The 21,100-nt window shown below is 36.0% G+C and overlaps 1 protein-coding gene across 4 annotated transcripts in view; it reads left to right on the top strand.

The window, feature by feature from the left end:
• The window catches only part of tspan4a (tetraspanin 4a), a 180,498-nt gene that overhangs the window by 149,093 nt on the left and 10,305 nt on the right, over window positions 1-21,100 (top strand). For all 4 annotated transcript variants that reach the window (XM_032560620.1, XM_032560619.1, XM_032560618.1 and 1 more), the window contains 2 exons: window positions 1,981-2,082; window positions 7,214-7,345. In XM_032560620.1, coding sequence (XP_032416511.1) covers window positions 1,981-2,082; window positions 7,214-7,345 — 234 coding nt within the window. The remainder of the gene's footprint in view (window positions 1-1,980; window positions 2,083-7,213; window positions 7,346-21,100) is intronic.

Here is a 21,100-nt window from a genome sequence, read left to right as displayed (position 1 = left end):
TCCCATGAAAATCCAATTTGATCTCCTCACTTCTGACCTTGGTTTATTTATTGTAATACTACATGAAAAGTGTAGCCTGAAACTGAGCGTATGGTAACAGATTGCTGGTTCTCTCTCTTTTTACTGAACTCAGTTTGAAAAATCTAGAAAATGAGCCACACATTGATCAAAATGTGCTATTGTGCCATGAAAGCCTGAAATACAACTAGAGCTCTCGTAGTGTACATATTCTATAACAAAATTCAAGCAGTCTTTGACCTTTTCATCTTCTTAAATGTCAGATATCTTTTTAGGGATGTGTTTTTTTTACTCCACTGCTTACATAAGAAGTTCCTCTAGGTTCTACTCTGGACCCAATCTTGTTTTTGTCTTGCAGGTTTTCTTTTGGTTCATTTTAGCAAATGTAATGCAATCAGAAATAAAAACTAAAGATTCTAATCAATTCTTATAAGTTTTCAAAAAGCCAAAAGTTACAAATTTTTAATCTGACATATTATACAAATCTACAAATATTTATTTAGCTGTATATTTTTTAATTATTTTATATTTATGTTTTTATTTCCATAAATCATATAACTCATTTAGGCCAGTCTACTTCAACAAAAATACAATTATGACTGCAATCAAACCAAGTATGGCACAACTTCCTTAATACATATAGATATAGATATTATTTGTAGAGGACATATAATATTTCTTAACAGTACATTATATGCATAGAGCAAAGAAATGTACTTTCAATGACTGTGATCGTATAGTGGTTAGTACTCTGCTTTGTGGCCACAGCAACCCCGGTTCGAATCCGGGTCACAGCACCAAATTGTCGTGGAAAAAATATTATTTCCAAGCACTGTTCAGGTGAAATCACTCACTCAGGTTTATTCATATATTGTGCACAATACAGAGAGCTTGTAGGACAATCAGTAATGAAGCGGGTCTGGATCAGAAGCTCTGTCAGGCAGAGACAACACATGAGTTTTATGCCAAAGATAAAGAATTAAAAAGGGGCGAGGCAGCCTGGTTCTGATGCAGCTGTAGAAAACAACTTCCAACCTTCTACATGTAACCCAAATAGTTCTTTTGGTGAGAGTTCATAAGCATTTCATATAACATGACTAGCAGATGTGACCTTATTGTAATTTTTCTATCACATTTGTCAAAGCGGTCAGTAAAAGTTGTTCTGCTGTTGACAGCTCCTTTTTATACCCAATGAAGATGGTTAAAACCTACAGAAGTGGGGATTAGTGAAGGTGTGATATTACAAGCACTGTTATGCCACCATCATTTATAAAATTATTATTTTATTTTTATATATTATTTCCCCGCAAAAAAAAATCATAATGTCAGTGCACTAAAACACCCCATCAATATTCACCAGTTTACAAAGATTTGTTTCATAGATTTCAGTAATTGATCATTCTTGCTGAACTTCATTGGCAGATTTCTTGTAAGAACTTTTTTCTTTTATTATTTTTCTGTGCTTGTTTACTGTCAGTTTACCTGTAATTTTGAAAGAGCAGCTATTGACAACATAAACAGATGTCTCGAGGTTTTCTACGGTGTTTGTTGAAACCTGAATTTAAAATAAATTCAATGCAGTTTATTTATATAGCACCAATTTCCAACAATACTCATCCCAGAGCACTATACAGACAAAGTAAACAGGTCTTCCAAAGGAGTGTATATATATATATATATATATATATATATATATATATATATATATATATATATATATATATATATATATATATGTGAACAACAATTTGTTTCTGTTGGTTTCTTCCTAACAGATGGCACCTCAGATTTTCTTGAGAGTCTGTGTGCTTATTCGTCTCCTCTTGAGTCGAAACCATTTGCTGTTGTAAGAAAAAGAAAATGGAAATATCTAATGAAAACTCTGCCAGAGCCAATAGTAATGTTTGTTCAGTTATCTCTTTTTAAAGCAGGCTTTTTTCCCTCTCACTCTGTTTTCTCCAGATTGATCGCTATGCTCAGAGGGATTTGAAGAAGGGCCTACAGCTTTTCGGCACTGAAGGCAACGTGGGTTTGACCAACGCCTGGATGATCGTGCAGACTGATGTAAGATGTGAAATGTCTGTACTAAGTGCATTGAATTGGGGAGGTGATAAAACACTTAGGTCATGTTGCTTAAAAAAATATGTGCATACCATTCAATATTAACCTCAGTACCATTTAGCTACATAAGTTAGAGACTCTTCTGTCAAAAGAGATACATGACACTATGACTGCATTATTAATGTGACAAGGGTTATTTTTGCTTTCGACAAAATACAGTGGTGGTTTCACTTTATGTGACACATTGAAACACCATTTTACAATGCATGTCCTCATGGAGGGCATCATTTATATTATAAACAAAAATGGAAGTGTGCATGTTTAAGAGTCACTGATGATGTTATTCATATGGCTTTTTTTCAGCTGGCTTTTAAATGTCCAGATCCATTCTGGACAAAAACAATGACACTATTGATCAGCAATGCACTTCTGTAGCAATGCTTTTCGTTGCAATCACAATGATAAAATGAAACAAGATACAATGTGTTTTTAAATGAGGCCTACCTTATTTAAAGAGAAACTCACTCAGAAAACTTTTCTGGGACATAAAAAGGATAAATAATCCACCTCGTTTATGCTAATATTGCTCACCATTGCACCTACTCAGTCTACGCCAAACCACGCCCACACACACTCGAGCTCAGGCATCCTAATGGACCTTACCAGAGGGGCCGCTTTTCATTGGCTGATGCCCATTCTACGTGGTCACGTGCGTGGCCGTCTCACAAACACACTTAGCTTCCAGTTAGCTAAGTGCAGCATAATGGCAGAACTGATACAACTTCTACACCTTGAAGCCTGTCTGCTACACAGTCTTACGTTAGCTAAACAGATCAATATGCAATGTGTACTGTATCTGACATACACTAAAGATTTTATTTTAGCAGAAAAGGCTTTGGACTAAACTGTTACTCGCGTTAGCCGCTCTAGCTAGCACCAAGTACAGCTAGTCAATCAACCATCGCTGTGTTCAGGGAAGCGCTGATTAATAATCGAGAAATAAATATCAAGCCTGGAAACTTGATATGGTAACGGACTGAATGTTATGTTTTTAACGTAATCTGGGGCGCAGGCGGTTGCCACGGTAACAGGTGTGCTTAAACTACAAAGAGAGAGAGAGAGTAAAAAGGTCCGAGTGGTTTTGAGTTGATCACCTGTTCGGGTTATTTTACCTTTGTTTATCTTTGCTGTGGCGCATTACAGCCGCTGTAGTTTCTAAACGTTGGACTAATGACCTCGTTCGTTTATGAGTATACGTCATTCACAACAAACATCAAATAGAACAAATATATTTCATAAAATTTTAACAAACAAATGGCTTCTACCGCGATAATTATGTGAAATTAATTATATCCCAACTTCAGAAGATTTGCCTTTACCTTTACAGAGCTCTTTGGTTCCTCCTATCAGTCTGTAGCTTCTCATATTGACGTCATCAAACCAAATGTCAGATCTACCATAACTGACTGACACCTGCTGGCCTCAGGTTTGCAACCAGCTTGTGACTGAGAAACCAGTAACCTCTTCCCAGATGATGACATGAACTTGTTAGTTCCTCTGTCCATTGTAGTAGCTGATATATTGTGAAAATCCGGTAGAAATGATGCACTAATCGAGTCATGTTTGCAAAGAAACAACGCGTCTCGAGGCTTTGCTTGTGAGACTTGTGGTCACGTGGGTCGGTTGTGGGCGGAGCTTGGTAAGGTCCATTGGATGAATCCTGTGGCTGAGGGGGCGTGGCTAGACGCATGTCAATCATTCTGAGCCGTGACAGACAGTAACACTGAATGGGGCAGTCAGAAGTTAGCCCTTCGGAAAGACCCTGGGATTTTCCCTAGGCGGTTTGACACCAGGTTTGTTGAAAATTTTACAAAATGTGATACATTATTTCTAAAATGTATTTATTTTTAGGTATTTAATTTGTTAAAATAAAGTTGTTTATTTTAACAACTTTATTATAAATGCCAGGGAGGGCTTAGCCCTACTAGCCCACTTATACCAGCCCTTCCTGCTAAAAGAGACTTTGATAAGCCATTTACAATCTTTTCCTGCTTAATGCTGACATGTATATTATATACAATTCAAGTTAACAAAAATGAATGCAACATAAAAACTTTATGGCTTTGGCACCATCATGCTTTACGGTTATTTTTCTTCAAATGCAATTACCATCATAGTCAAAACAGATTAAGTTGTAAATAATTATACCAGCAAGCTTTGGTCCCAAAACTGTCTGTTTTATAAATAGAAAGTTTTGCATAAAGAGTGATTAGATTTCTTAGGCTCAAAGTGCCCATGTATACATCCAAAACAACAAAAGAATGGAAAGAGCATGGAAAGAGCAAGACCTAAAGGCATTTTTTTGGTGTCCTCAATCTCAAAGGTCTAGAGAATGTTAGTAAGGTAGAGTAGCCAAATATTGCCAAGTCCTGATGTGGGATGCTGGTGGACTCCTACTATAGAATAATGTATCATAAAATGAAATGGAAAAAATGATTCAACAAAGTATTAGCATAAAAGTGTGCACACCTAGGTATGCAGAATGTATTTTTTTACATTGCAAAAGCCTGGAATTTTAACAGGAGTGTGTGCATTTCTGAAAGCCACTGTAGTCATTCTTCTTTGGTACAATTAAAGTGTAGAGTGCTTTGTCTAAGAAGGGTGGTAAAATGCAGTGAAGGAATATAATGCAAACATCATAGCTAATCTTTGTTTCCAGCTCAAACTTTGATGTGCTTTTTCCTTTGTCTTTTTCTTTTTTTATTTCCTCTGGAAAGAAAACACAATATGAGAGGCAAAGATTGGGAATTAAAGGCGGATGCTGCAGCTGAAAAAAAACCCTTTGGGAGACTTCAAATGATAAATTGCATTCTTCGGGGCTCTTGAATACATTTCTGTAGCTCGTAGTCTTAATCCATTAGCCAAAGTTTGACTCTTGATTGCATGTGTGTGTGCCCACATGCAATCAAGTGCCTGGTAGCTTTACTGTTTGCGTTTGTGTTTGCGTCTGCGGCAAATGAACAGACATAAACGATGACAGTGGAATCTAATGCTATGCAAATCAATGCAGGTCCGCATCGCTTCGTGTGGATGATAACCTGCAGAGCTCTTATTTTCTCTGCATTCAGGATGAACAGAATCTGCATGAATAAGCCATCGTTTGAACCCGTAGGTACACAAATACGAGTGTGTGCTTTTATCCCTGTAGGATCAGCGCTGCTGTCTACTGGAGAGGAAGACCATTAAAACACTCTCATTCTGGTACTCCCTTCTTCCCAAACCTCTTTCATTCATGCTGAGTCACTGAATGAATAATAAGGCACATGTCCTCGGACCAAAGGACACCTTGGATAATATTTATAGCCACTTACAGGACAGTGTATGTACAGTTAAAATTGAATATTTACATGCACTACAATAAGACATGTGACCTTTTGTTCTGTAAATCACCTTTCCTGCTTGAATCACTTGGGATTGCTAAACTTATTTCTGTTTGTAGAATGCCATAGTAACAAGAAGTTATTTGGAGAGTTTTCATATTCAATTTCTTCACATTCAGAAGTGTACATGAATTTCCTTTGTATTTGGTTAGCAGAAAGTATACGACCTTGGTCAAACATTTTGGATATCCTTCCTAGAGCTTCTCACAATGGGTTGGAGATTCCTCCTGACAGAACTAGTGTAACTGAAGCTGTGGTTCCATTGAACATATAATTATAGAATTTGACAATTTGAAAACAAATTTGCTTAAATGAACAAGCCTCTCATTTTTTTGGTCAAAAAGCATTGGTGATAGGATGAAAAGCATTAGCCGTATAGGAATTAGTTTATCACGCAAAACTCCAATGAAAATACTTTTTTTTTACATCATACAAGTCACATGATCAACAACCGGATGATGACACTGATTCAAACCACAAACAAATAGACGACAGGAAATATTTGGATGATGACTTATTGCTTGAACAAACTTATTCACGTGTGATTTTAATTCTGTTTCTTATTTAATGGAAACACTGCAATTGCAAAGTTTTGTTGAGTTTTTTATCATTAGCAGAATATTGACAAAGTTTTGAGCACATTTCTAAAGGGAACACACTTTTAGTCAAGCTTGTAGGAATTGCTAACATCTACCAAGTAAAATCTGTCTATAGATTTTCTGTGGAGAACTCAGGGCTCACCAAATCATCAACTTTGTTTTCCTTCAGTCTATTTTCATACTAATTTGATCCTGAAATCATCTTGTTTATTATTTTTTTGTGTGTTGATCTTGGAGTATTGATGTTTTTCTTTCTAAGTGGCCTTTCAGCCTATCTTCATTCCTTGCTACACTATGTACAATGACACTTCCTTTTCCCCAATTTATTTAAATGCTGTGAAATAACTTTTCCAAATGGTTTAAATGCAATTTAAACTTAATTTATGACATATGGTTTGAAGAATAGAATGAAACTATTTGTCATTCTACTATTTAGCAAATTGAAATTACAGGAAACCACTGTTAGTTTTGGATAAATCTGTGGAAGGTTGTAGTTTTTTCTAAAATGTATTTATTTTTAGGTATTTAATTTGTTAAAATAAAGTTGTTTATTTTTTTGTTAAAAAAGTAAACTGTGAAGAGTTATAACACCCTTAATTATTTCAAATCTTACCAGGGAATATTTGAAGTTAATCTTCATGTTTTGATAAATTGCACACCTGATCTACTCATCAAGTGGGTGAGCAAGTTGTAAATTAACAGGAGTTTGTAATTCTGTGCATGCAGTGCAGAAGGGAGTGGCTCCAGCAGCAATGTTCCTGCACCAGGGACAGTTTATCATTTCACTGATGAATTGGATTTCACTGAAAGTCATGATGTCCTCTTATCAAAAATCTATAACAGTTACAACGCAGAATGATGTAGATTAAACGAAACAGGTGAGTTTCAAAACTGTAAAAGAAGGTTTGGAAAAAATGTGCAGGAGAAGCCAAAGATCAATGTCAGACATGTTTGGCAAATATAAAATACTTCAAACATATTCCTGGTAGCAGGAAATGGTATAGCTCCCATAAGTTTGCTTCTGTATTTTCATAAAACAGAGATTTGAAGTAGTTGCCTTAATATTCCATAACTCTGATCCTGTTTCTTGTACAGTTTCGTTGCTGTGGAGTCACCAACCACACAGACTGGTTTGAGGTTTATAATGCCACCCGAGTCCCAGACTCCTGCTGCCTGGAGTACAGCGACAACTGTGGACTGGACAACCCAGGAACTTGGTGGACTGCAGTAAGTTGGGGCATATTAATCAGTAGAGTATATGTAAAAGCATATGTAAATAAAAGGGCTTTTTTTTCTGTTACTGTTTAAAGAAATCTGTTTAGATTATAGTTGAGTCTCCAGATTCCACCGTCATACTTTCTTACAGCGCCTTGCAAAAGCATTCTTACCCCTTAAATTTTTTCAAATTACAACCACCATGGGATACTGTATGTATTTTACTGTGGTTTTAAATGAAACACCAGAAAACATTATTGGCTTATAAACGATTTTAGATTCATATCTGCAAACCTGCAAACTGTGGCTACTTTAAAAAATCTAAATACAATCCAGTGCCTTCGGAAGCCAGAAGTGTAAATAATTAAGAGTCCTGCCTTTTGTATTGTAATCCCAGTTTTACGTCAGAGGTTGGTGAAAAACTTGACCGTTTTTATCCACCGAGTGAGGAAAACCATCAGCAAAGTATTCAAAATGCAAGATTTTCCTAATGCTAAAATAGTAATTGGTTTATACAGCAAAGCATGATTTCCCCCCCCCCCTTAGGGATAGTTCCTAAAATCGATTTGCGATCTAAAAACCAAATACAAAGCTTATCTACTTAGCAATAGAATGAAAACTCCACATTGTGAATACCAATGCTGGGGTCATAGGAGGATCTGATGGGGGTCAGAGGGGGAGTGTTAATCAAACAAATTCAGGTCATTCTATGGCATGAACAGCATGGCACCTTAAACAGCATGATTCATAGATAACATCTGCTTTCCTGTCTATGAAATCCACAATCTCCTCCCGTGCCCAGCATGCTCCACAAAGACAAATGAAAATGCAATAAAAAAAAGAACCAACACATAGCAGCAAACCATGCAGCAACAGAAAAGGTGGGAAAAGGTGCTCTACTCTGATGATAACAAAACAGAACTTTTTTTTTTACCACACAGAGAGAAAAAGTAATACAGCACAAATCTGAACACACCATCACTGCTGTGAAACATGGCGATGATGTGGGGAGGATTTTGTGTAGCAGGAACAGGGAAGCTGCTCAGTGTCAATGGGATGGATGAAGCTAGATGGTATTCCTAAAAAAAATACAGCCAGAGTTACAACAAAATGGGCTAGATCAAGCCATATTCATGTTTTGGAATGGCCCAGTAAAAGTTCAGACCTAACCCAAAATTAAGAAATTTCTAAATTGATGTTCAACATTGGTGTCCAATGAAGCTTGAGCTGTTTTGTAAAAAATGGGCAAAGATGCTACTTTCCAGAGATGCTGTATACCTCCAAAAAGCAGGAATTGACTTAAGGTGACTGAATACAAATGCATTTAAAACATTGAAAACTATCAACCTTTTTCCTTCTACTTTACAGTGATGTATGGATGAATTTAGTCACAGAAAATCTTAGTTAAAGAAATTTTCAAACTGGTAACGAGAACTACATCTGGAAACCTTCAAAGGGTATCTTTGCAAGTGTCAAGAAAACTGGCATAAGGGTATGAGATCTTTCCAGGCACACGCAGAAAAAGATGCATAATGGCTTGGAAGAAATAAAGTAATCTTGTGGTTTGATTAAAAGTTAATTAAGTTGAATAAATCTGAATAATATGAGTATAGGTAATCACTCAATAACTTTCTGCAAAGAATCTCTGATTAATGATCTGTAATGATTTAACTATGTAATGATTATGTTAATGATTAACAATAAGAAAAAAGATGTGATTTATTGTCAATGAATATGAAGTTGTGATCTTATGTAATCAATTCAAACAGGTTTAACAACTGATTGAATGTGTTTAATGAATTATAATAAATGATAGTGAATTATAGAACAGAGAGAAATGCAGTACAGCCCTGATAACAGGAAATGTCGCAAGCAGTTCTGAACAGATGGCCAGGGCGCACAGGATGGGTGGTGCGGTGAGTTTGGCTGAGGCAACGGGGAATGGGGAAGTACGGGAACTTCCACTACGGTCAGCAAAAACAGGTTGGGAAATGTGGGGACTTTTTCATGAGAGACAGCAGATGTGAAGAAAGTCACGTAGACCAAACCCCCCCATACACACACATAGTGGAGAAATGTATAAAAACGGGCTGAAAAGAGGAACCAGTTGTTCCCAGTCCGGCGGCGCAGAAGAAGAGACAACCTGCAAGAGCAGATTGAGCTACGGACCGCACTTCAGAACCACGGGGGAGCTCGGACTTCACACCGCTAAGAAAGGACTGGGTCCCATCGCCCCATCTCTGGTTCTTTATTCGATCGTTGGTCTCGTCTCAACCCAGCAATTTCAAACTCTGCAACAAGACTTGGAGGAAGGACAAAGGTCCCTCAGGGATGAGGAACTGGGTTTTGCAAAAGGATTCGGACCCGTTCTGCTTTGTTTCCTTTCTAAGGAGGGTTTTTCCACACAAGGCAAAGACCTCAACCAAGGATGCTAGAAATTCCTGTTGCCAAAAGATCCACCATCGTCTGGGTATGAGTTGAATCTGCTCATTGAAATTCCATTTCAGAACGTGCGACTTAAGTTAAGGAAAGGAGACAGGGTAGTATGATTGTACATGTAAATTTTATTACACTGTTTTTTGAATTATATACGATTGATTATTGATTTGTATGTCGCATATCCCTGCTTAAGCTTGCTTAATAAATTTATACTATAAAATTCTAATGAGGTTGGTGGACATTGGAATTAATAGAGTCATTTAATCTTTGTCCAGTTCTTTAAATTAAGGTAAAACTAATGTACATGATTCCAGTAAATAGGAGGCTTCATAATTTCCTTTGGTGAGAGTAAATAATGACCCTGGGACTTACATCTAAGTCACTAAACATAATCTAGCCGGTTCCAAGTGCAAGTTATGATTTAGAAAGTGAGCTACCGTTAACAGAAGTGGTTATTGGAATTATGCAGCTGCGAGGGCTACTCAGCTGATTGTTTCTTAACTGTAAAGGGTCATAACTTCTGGATTGGAGGTAATTAGAGCTAGACGAATCACTTTCGCCACCAGTTTAAATAGATTATCTCTTATAGAGTACTTTTAGGGTAATACCCAGGTCTCAGAGATTTTCCGGACCTGTTAGACGGAGAACTGGTCAGTAGGCAGCCCTGGGGAGTAATGAGGAGTGGGCGGGGCTGACTATTGCAGGATAACCTTCACAAGGTACATAGTGATTGTTTTAAATGCATTTTGTGTTGCTATCCCTGTCTGAGGTCCATTTTATACAACAATCAATATTTTAAATATTTGCCAGAAAAGAAAAAAAGACTGTTCTGGACCTTCTGTATGCATTTTTAAAAATTATTTCAGGCATCCACAAGCAAACAGCTGGGCCAAGAAACCTTTATTCATTATTACTAATACTGAATTTGCCACATTTCCCAAAAGGGCTGACTGCTGCTTCTACTAATGTTTTATTTAACACATGATTAGGTTTAGCGTTATTTCGTTTTAGGCAGTTGTACCGCATGGAGAGTTGTTTCACTTTCAATTTATGTTATAATATGTTTAAATAAACCTTAGCACAGAATGTGAGATGCATGCACATTTTCAGGCCTTTGGCCTGTTGTGTATCTCTTTAAGAGCACTTATTAAAGGGTCACAGTGATGATTAATCCTGTCCCAATAATGTGAGCCACTAAAACCAGAGTAGAAAGAATAAAAGAAAAAGACTGATCTACAAAAGGAAGCTTCACGGCAGCATACGGCACCATGACTGTTTAAACACCAGGCTCGGAGGAATAGAACAAGTTCTGTCATTTTCTTCTAATGAATGAGGAGCTGTATTACTACTGTGTGGACAGTATGGAAACACATTAGTCTCCATGTAATTTAGGAGCACTGGAAGTTGCCACTAATGAGGAAATTGAGCATGTTCAGATAATATATTTGGGCAGATAGTATTAGTTGTTTTATTGCACCTTAATGAAGAACTAAAGCTACTCCACCTCCATGTGGAACTGTAAATCAAAGCTGCAGACTGTAGAAATGAGGCTGTTAATGTAGCTATTAAATCTAATGTAACAAGTTTCCCATATGAGTGTCCATTTGTTCCCTTAACATTCTCCGTACAAACTTGCTAGCTAGACATTGAAGCTTAGCATTATTTCAAGTTCTAAATAAAAACAAGACAAAAATTACTTTTTGACTTCATTATACAAAATGTTTTACACCTAAAGAAGGAAATTGAAACCTTTTTTAAGAAATCCCTTCCAATATTCCCCTTTCTCCTCTCAAGTCTTAAAATAAGATTTGTTGAAGCCTTCCTTTGCTCCGTAGTCTCATCTCTGAAGAGTCTACTGAGGTTTCAGAAGTCTAATCACAGTCAGCCTTAAACAATGATCTTCTCTTGGCAGCTGGGGCTTTTTTGCCCTAAGCTTTTGTCTGCTGTGACATACTAAACCCGAGGCTTCCAGTTTTATGCGCCCTTAAAACAATGGATTCGCACACAAAATTGGAGTGACAGTAAGAATGTCAGACCTTTTTTGTCCTCCTAAATTATACATTTGGTGTTAAAATTCAAGACATGCTTTTTGCTCCTTTATGAAGTAAATAAGAACAACATTTTGCTATCCGGAAAGACATTTTAACTAATATGCCCAAGATATGGAAAAAGGAACTTAAATCAGTGCATTTGCTGTATTTCTATCCATTCATTTACTTGTCTGGATGTTCATCAATCCATTTGATCACTGAAGTAACAAGTTCAAGAATACCTCTGACTAGCAACGCTCTTCATATTCTGGTAGTTCCCAAATATTCACAGACCAGAAAAGATATTACATTCTCTCCAGTGAGTTTCAGTCTGCCTCCGGTTCTGCTCCCAGAGGGAAGTCCCAAGAAAAAATCCAAAGAAAGGATGTTAGGAGGCAACTTGCTACGGTGGCTGAACCACCACACCTGACTTGTTATGAATCACTGAATGACTTTATTCCCTGCTACTCACAGATGCCTGAGCTCTTCACTCTCTACCTCTAAAGCTAAGACCAGGAACTTTGCAAGAAGTTAATTTTAGTCACTTGGATCTGGGATTATTTGGGAGTTATTTCAGGCATTATCTACATTTTATGACTGTAGATGAGGCACCAGTGGAACATCATCTGCAAAAAGCAAAGATCTGACCTTGAGTTTCCTGAGTCATATACCCCCCTCTCAACTATGATACCTTGAAAATCCATCAATGAATGCTACAAACAGATTCAAAAACTAGGGACAACCTTGATGATTATTTCTTATGGTAGCTTTTAATAGGACCGGATAGCCACTAAATGCGGATGGACAACACAACCGACCTCTATGGGTGCCTCAGTTATTTTATGAGGGTAATGACACCACTTTTCCTTAGACAAGATGGCTCGAAAGCCATTTTGGAGACTTAAAAAGACTCAAACATTATTTCTTTGGACAGCAGCTGAGTTTTTCCCCTTTTTCAGTGAGGTCTTAATCCCCTTAAGAAACAAATTTAAAAAAAAATATATGTCAACTTACCTAAGACTTACCATGAATAACTGCAGCATTTAAATGCATGTAATTTAATGGTCAGATCAATGCTCAGTCTGTACATGTTGACAGCTTAAAACAACTTAAAACAATAAAAAATATATATATATATAAAATGTATCTGGATTCATAAAGTTGAAAATATTTCCAAAGAAGTAACAGATCCCTAAAATGTTTCCACAAAATGGAAAAGGTTACACAGATCCAATGGCATTTTATTTATTCATTTTTTTCCTCACAAATTAAAAAAAATTAAGCTTTACATTCAAAATATTTACCAGTGTGTTTGGAGGACACCTATCATCCTCAAATAAACAATATCTAAGACAGATGTGCATATGATGCATGTATAAAAAACATAGCCATACATTACAGAGGATGCATTTGTTTACTAAACATCAACGCTTCTCAAATGAAACAGATGGGGAAAAATGTGTCAGGGTAGCAGCTGATCAAACTGCAGACAATGATTATTGTGATACTTTACCAAAGTATCTTTACATCATAATAATCTGCAAGCAGGAGCAGTAAAATAAAAAAATGTGTATGAAGTTCATTATCATCATCAGGGTCTTAAGAGTATGACAAAAATGAGATAGTCCAGCAGTGCAAATGCTATCAAGAACATCATAATGAGTGAAGATGATGCGGGAAAATTGGCAATGATGTCTGTGTTTATCATCTAATAATGCTGTTGCTACAAAATGGTAAATGAGCTGTTTCAGAAAGCACATCGCGTGTGCCAGATGCCGCCTCAAGCAGCGTTTCAGTTTGTCAACCTGCAGATTGAGTGGGTGGAACTTCACTTTTTTAAACATGTCACACCTTGTGGGTTGTTTTGTTGCTTGACATCCATACAGTATAGAATATGAGAAGATATTTATATTGAAACCATGTTTCGAGTCTTCTGAGCCAAGACAGTTCATGTATTTTATAAATAGATGTTCAAAAAGAAGAGAAAAGAAAAGCATGTTGAAACTAAAATTTGAAAGTACGCTACGGGTAAAAATTGACATAAACTTGGCACTCTGTGCTTGTAAAGCTCTGACTACAGTCTCAAATAAAGTGACTGTATCCAACTATGTTGAACGAGTTACCATTAATTGATAGGTGTATTTCATGCATTTTCTATTAGGTGAATGTACTGAGTAACTTATTCAGTATTTTAAATTGTGCTTAGGTTAAATCTGAATAGAGGGAGTGTGTGACAAGTTTGACAAAACAAATCACCATTCAGCATGTAGCTTCTACTTTTTAGTTTTAGTTTTAGTTTTTAGTTTAGTTTAGTTTATTTCAGACAAACCTTTCACCGACAGTGTAAACGACACAAAGTACATAATATATTTCTTTTAAAAAAGAAACAAACAAAACAAAAACAAAAACAATAAAAAAAAACACATCACATCGGTGATTATGAGTCTGAAAAGGAGTATGCTGAAGTATAACTTATGTGGTCATACCCCTTTTCCAGCTGTAATTTATCACAGTATTTTCAATGTCCGATATCCTTTCTGACAAAGGAAATAATAAGTATAATAAGATTTCCTCAGCTAGATGAAAATAGTGCATACACACACATACACATCTGTACACATGCATATATATATATTTACATATACACCCATATATACGTACATACACCCATATACACACCCATCTGCTTATAGACAAAATACACTGTTATTTTCATACCTTTATATATTTACCCACACCTGCGCCGACATGCCACCTACTTGATGACATCATACCTAAAGTTTTGGTTCCCAACCAGGATTATCCCCCTTGTTCTTCCTTATAACTTTGAATAATAGCTGCCTTGAGACCTTTCTTAAAATGTCTCATACTTGGACTTTGCTTCAGCTCTTTAGAGAGTTTATTCCAGATCCTCACACCAACCCCCGAAATGCACAATGTTTTCATTGTTGTACGAGCCTTCAAAGTTCTGAAATTAAGGTTTTCTCTATAGTCATATCCCCCCACTCTATCGGAAAATAATTGTTGAATCTTTTCTGGCAATATTTTATTTCTGACTTTAAACATAATCTGTGCAGTTTGAGACTCTACTAAATCAGTGAATTTCAATAAATAAGAATCTATAAATAGATTGTGGGTATGACAGTAAAAATCAACCTTATGAACTAAGCGAATGGCTCTTTTTTGTAATGTACATAATGGTTGTAGTAACGTTCTGTAAGTGTTGCCCCAAATTTCCACACAGTAACTTAGGTAAGGTAAAATAAGTGAGCAGTACAGAATGTATAGGGCAGAGGAGTTTAAATATTTTCTAGCATTAGCAAGGACTGCAATACTTCTTACCAATTTAGATTGGACATATCTTATATGAGGTTTCCAACAGATCTTGTTTTGGATCAGTACTCCCAAAAACCTAATTTCAGTCACTCTCTCCACAATCATATTATCAATTTGTATTATTAAATCACTCTTCTCTTTACACTTACCGAACAACATAAACTTTGTTTTATCTAAATTTAGTGACAATTTGTTAATATTAAACCACTCCTTCAGTTTACATAAGTCTCGATTCATTTCAAACAACATCTTTCTTAAATCTTCACCCGTGCCAAAGATGGTTGAGTCATCAGCAAATAATACAAAGTTAAATCTCTTAGATACCTTACATATGTCATTTATATACAAAATAAACAATTTTGGCCCCAATACCGAGCCCTGAGGGACACCACAAACAATATCCAAGCATGAGGATTGGAAATTACCCAACTGCACAAATTGTTGCCTATTGCTGAGATAATTTTTCATCCAGTGCAACACTACTCCTCTTAGACCATAACACTCAAGTTTTCTGAGTAGTATATCATGATCAATTGTGTCAAATGCTTTTTTCAAATCAATAAATACCCCAACAGCATGTTTCTTTTCATCTAAAGCACTGGTCACCTCTTCCATTAAATGCATAACTGCCATTGCTGTGGATCTTTGTGACCTGAATCCATACTGACTTTCAGTCAGTAGATGATGTTTACTAAGAAAACTTTCTAGTCTGACAGCAAATGTTTTTTCCACAATTTTAGAAAATTGTGGAAGTAATGAAACAGGCCTATAATTTGTGAAATCATGTCTATTCCCCGATTTATATAGTGGGATTACTTTTGCAATTTTCATTTTTTTTGGAAATATTCCTGTTTGAAATGACAGATTACAGATATATGTTAGCGGTTTAATAATTTCCACAATCACCTTCTTAATTATTATCATGTCGATGCCATCATAATCAGTTGACCTTTTATTTTCACATTTATTTACTATATCTATAATTTCGTTTTCCTCCACTGCTGTAATAAACATGGAATCTGGGTTTCTCACTAATGCATCATTTGATATTTCATGTCCTGTGGGCTGCGGTATTTCCTCAGCCAACTTTGGGCCCACACTCACAAAGTATTTGTTAAAATTGTGAACTATCTCTTCCATATTATTTAAATGTTTATCTTCATTGTTTGTGAAGTTTTGTGGATAACTGACATGTTTAATATTTTTTCTAATAACCTTGTTTAAGATATTCCAAATACCTTTAATATTATTTTTATTTCTGTCCAACTGTTTACTATAGTAATCTTGTTTTGCTTTTCTTAAAACAACAGTCAGTTTATTCTTGTATTTCTTATATTTATTTTCTGCCACAGTTGATCTATGCCTTATAAAATATCTGTATAGCTTATTCTTTTTTTTACAGGCATTTTGCAATCCCTTTGTGATCCATGGATGATCAAAATATTTATTTTCAGAAGGAAACTCTACAATCGGACAATTTTTGTCATATAATAATTTGAAAATATTCAGAAAATTATCATATGCTTCATCCACGTCATTTTCTTTTAGTACTGACTCCCAAGTTTGTTTAGATAAATCTTCTTTAAATGCATTTATAGTTTTTTCCGTCCTTAATCTTTTATTGATTGGATTATTTTTAGTCATTACTTTCTTGTGGCAGATATCACAAACAACAAAAACAGGTAAATGATCACTGATGTCATGAACTAACAATCCACTTATGGTGTTGTCTATTAAATTTGTAAATATGTTATCTATTAATGTAGCTCTATTAGCTGTGATTCTACTAGGTCTCGTAATTTGAGGGAAAAGACTCAAACTACATGTGGTATTAATAAACTCTTCAGTCAATTTGTGATTGTTGACATTTAGCAGATCAATATTAAAGTCCCCACAAATAAAATAGTTCTTTGAATTTATAGCTGTATATGTTTTCTCAAACCATTCTATGAAGAGGTTCATGTTAGAACCAGGAGCCCTATATATACAGCTAACAATTATATTTTTATTTTTTTCCATATATATTTCAACTGTTAAATATTCAAAATGATCTTTAACCACATTAGTCATGTTTTCAATTAACTTATATCTGAAATTGTTGTCCACATATACAGCTACTCCTCCACCAATCTTTCCTTCTCTATTAATATAACTAAATTCATAACCCTCTAATTCAAAATCGGCTCCCTTATTCGAAGTAAGCCAGGTTTCTGAGATAGTAATGACACTAAAAGGCTGTTTAAATTGATTTAAACAATCCTTGATGTGGTTAAAGTTCGCATATAAACTTCTACTGTTGTCATGAAACCTGCAGGTTAATTCCCAGAATTCATAGTATTTTTTGTAAACTTACAATAACCTTTATTGGAATTTTCAAATCACATTTGAGAAATTACATGTTGTTTAGACAGAATTTGAAGCTCGCTTTCTTAAGATACCCCAGAAATCTGTTGGACCTTGTAGTTCCTCGACATTTATAGAACATACTTATAGGGTGCATTCTAGTTATTATTATGATATCTTCTAGTTGTTAACAGATTAATTTCTTTAAATCACAGATTAGTTGTTTAGTATTTATAAGTTACTCCCCCATAACTTGTACTTCACAGAAAATTCTGGTTATTTTTTGGAAATTCCTAGAACTTTAAGGCTATTTTCCCAACCAACAAATAAAAACAAAGCATAACTTGCTGTAAAACATTAAGCGTTTTGATTTTGTACTTATTTTTGTGTTTTCTTAGTTCTGTATTATTTAATTTACACTTAAAATATTCTAGTGGAATGCAACTGCAGTGCATTGCATTTCTCTATTTGATTTTTAATTCTATCTTTGTCTTCCAGTCTCTCACATGAGTGACTTAATTTGATTTGTTTCTGAGCTTATACACTTACTGTTATTGTGATGCAAATATTTTAAAGCATTTATATCAGAAAATGTTTCCTTCTGAGAAATGCTGTCATGATTTCTCAAATGTTGAGGATGAAGCAAGTAATGTACCAAGCAACATAAAAAAGGTACATTGCAAATGTCTACCCCAATTAATAAGTGTGTTTGTATGGATGAGTTAATCAAATGAAAAAGTTACATGCTTGAAACAGATCAGTCTTTTTTTAAAAGAAATCTTTCTTTTTTTTAATCTTAAATATAATTCTTGTAGAGAATGAACTTGCACTGGGGATATTTGCTGTATTTCAACTAGGATTTGAGAAGCAGCTTTAAATCATGGTAAAGTTCTGCTATTTAAAGCAGGAAAGCATATGCTCATTATGTCATGTGTTGTGGAGTTGTTGGAGGACCCAGTTGCAGGAAGGAGGACAGCAGGATCATGTTTGAGGTGATTTACAGAAAACACAAGCAAACACTAAAGAAAGAACAAAGAGACGAGAGAATATGGCGTACACAAGAGCAAACACAAGGGCAAATAACAAAGAGATCTGTCAAAGAGTGACTGAGACAAAGATGCTACAATGCTGTGGAGGTTGATTGCTGGGAGCAAGTGCAATTTATCAACAGATGCGTTGAAGCTTAGGAAAAACAGGATCTGAGGCAAGTGAGGGAGAATTTCTGGAATAAACAGCATGAATACACAGAAAAACTAACTAAACAGAACACTTTGCTCAACTAATGGCCTAAAAAGTGACAAAAAACCCATGAACATGTGTAACAAAGAAAAACATAAAGAAAGTCGGACAAATTACGCAAGAAATCCCAGTCTATTAAATGAAACATCAACTAAGCACCACAATGAGAGAAAAAAAACTCAAACCAGAGTTTTTATATATGACAAACGTAAACTACAGAACACTGGCAAGCTTCTGGAAATGAAAAATTAACTAAATATTGAATCCAACGTAATTAAAGAAAAGCATTTTTACTGTCTTGGTCTATGTGAGACCAAGACGTAACATGCATGTTGAAGGTGCTGGTTGCAGGTTTAGAACTGATCTCTGATTCAAAGGCTTTCCAGGAACAAACTGCACCTTTTCCCAACCTGTGAGCTTTTTCAACACGTTTCTGAAAGCTGTTCTATACAAACCACTGAAAATAACATAAGCGTGTTTTGATTCCTGCAGGAAATTTTGTTGGCTTCCATGTAGACCTCTGAATTCCAGCAAAGAAAAGGCCACTTTAGCGAATTATTTGTGCATGTTGTGTATCTGTTAATTTGTCACCTCTGTTCATGCCATGTCTCCGTTCCAACAAATAGCTGCATTCACATCTTGCAAACGCCTCCCAATTTGAGACATCTTTTTATAATTACATTCACATTCCCATGCCGCCTGTGCTTTGCCAGTAACATCCGATTAAATTCATCTTGTCAAGCGTCTCGGGTTGAAATCAAATCCACGTTCACTCCAGTGATTTCTCAATTGAGTTTAATACTGACGAAGAGAAGTCAGGCGTGCCATTCAAGACCAACGACTTAATGTTACTGAAGTGTCTGGAGGCAGATATAATTGTTTCCTTTTCCTCATGCAAAATTAATAAAAACATACAGCATGTCAGTTTTATGACGAAGATGGTAGAAATAAATGGCCTGTGCAAGATATGTGTGGAAGAAAAGTACAGAGTGGCAATATTTCTGCCAAAGCACAAGAAATATTTGTACTTTTTCTTTTATTGCTAGGCAGAAAATGAAATCCTCAACTGTGTGATGATGTGAGCCCACAATGAGGCAGTTTGAAGGCTGGACTGATTGGTGCAGACAGAAATAGACAGGTCTCAGCAACAAAGAGTGAGCTGTGGTGCAATTAGGTCTTTGAAAGTAAATGAATGTACAGGGGCTACGTTCATAGAGGCAGAAAAAAACTTTCAAGATACAAGGATCAGTTTTAGTTGAGCAGCAGTTTACTATCCACAGCAGATGAGCACTTGTACATATTTTTCTAAGGAATTAAAACACAGCGATAACTAACCTGAGTCTAAACTCGAAGTTATCGGTAAATAATTCTAGATTGTAAAACTGTTTTTTCAGAGCATACATAGATCTCAGCTCTTTTACAGACATTTTCCAGTATTATCACATTTTCAACTTCATCTATTCAGTCTGGCTTTTAATTGAAGCTATTTACTAACCCATATAATTTATTATTTCATTCGGATTCTTGCAACTTTCATCCATCCATCCATCCATTTTCTGTTCACCTTTTGTCCCTAATGGGGTCGGGAGGGTTGCTGGTGCCTATCTCCAGCTACGTTCCAGGCGAGAGGCGGGGTACACCCTGGACAGGCCGCCAGTCTGTGGCAGGGCAACACAAAGACATACAGGACAAACAACCATGCACACACACACTCACACCTAGGGAGAATTTAGAGAGACCAATTAACCTGATAGTCATGTTTTTGGACTGTGGGAGGAAGCCGGAGTACCCGGAGAGAACCCACGCATGCACAGGGAGAACATGCAAACTCCATGCAGAAAGACCCCGGCCGGGAATCGAACCCAGGACCTTCTTGCTGCAAGGCAACAGTGCTACCAACTGCGCCACTGTGCAGCCTGCAACTTTCATATTATGTTTTAATATTTAGTAATAATCATGACAAGTACTGTTGTAACAATCTCTTGGACTGCAAGTTTTGTTTTTGTAACTTTGGTCTAGTTAAGGTTTGTTTTTTTAGTGATTATGATATGCTTAAATTTGCAATAATTATTGTGTTTTGTTTCTCTGTCTTCCCTGGTTTACTCACTGCTTTTCCTCAGTGACTGGGGTTTATATCTCTTCCTTCTATGTCCATTTACTTGTCTGTCGTTCATTTAGTATTCAGACACCCAGGTGTGAATACTGAATGCTTCGAATAATCCACAAATGCAACACGACAGATGTGGCCTTCAAATAGTAGCTGTATTTATACTGAGATTAAATTACACATATACAGACTATTTACTAATTAGGTACTTTGTTTTCATTTGGGTGTATTAGGTTAAAGGGAGGAAACACATGAAAGCCATACTGTGGGTTT

This window comes from Xiphophorus hellerii, chromosome 4 (genome assembly GCF_003331165.1).
Source record: "Xiphophorus hellerii strain 12219 chromosome 4, Xiphophorus_hellerii-4.1, whole genome shotgun sequence".
In the NCBI taxonomy this organism is placed as follows: Eukaryota; Metazoa; Chordata; class Actinopteri; order Cyprinodontiformes; family Poeciliidae; genus Xiphophorus; species Xiphophorus hellerii.
The sequence above is the reverse complement of the archived record's forward strand: the minus strand, read 5'-3'. Positions and strand labels throughout refer to the sequence as shown.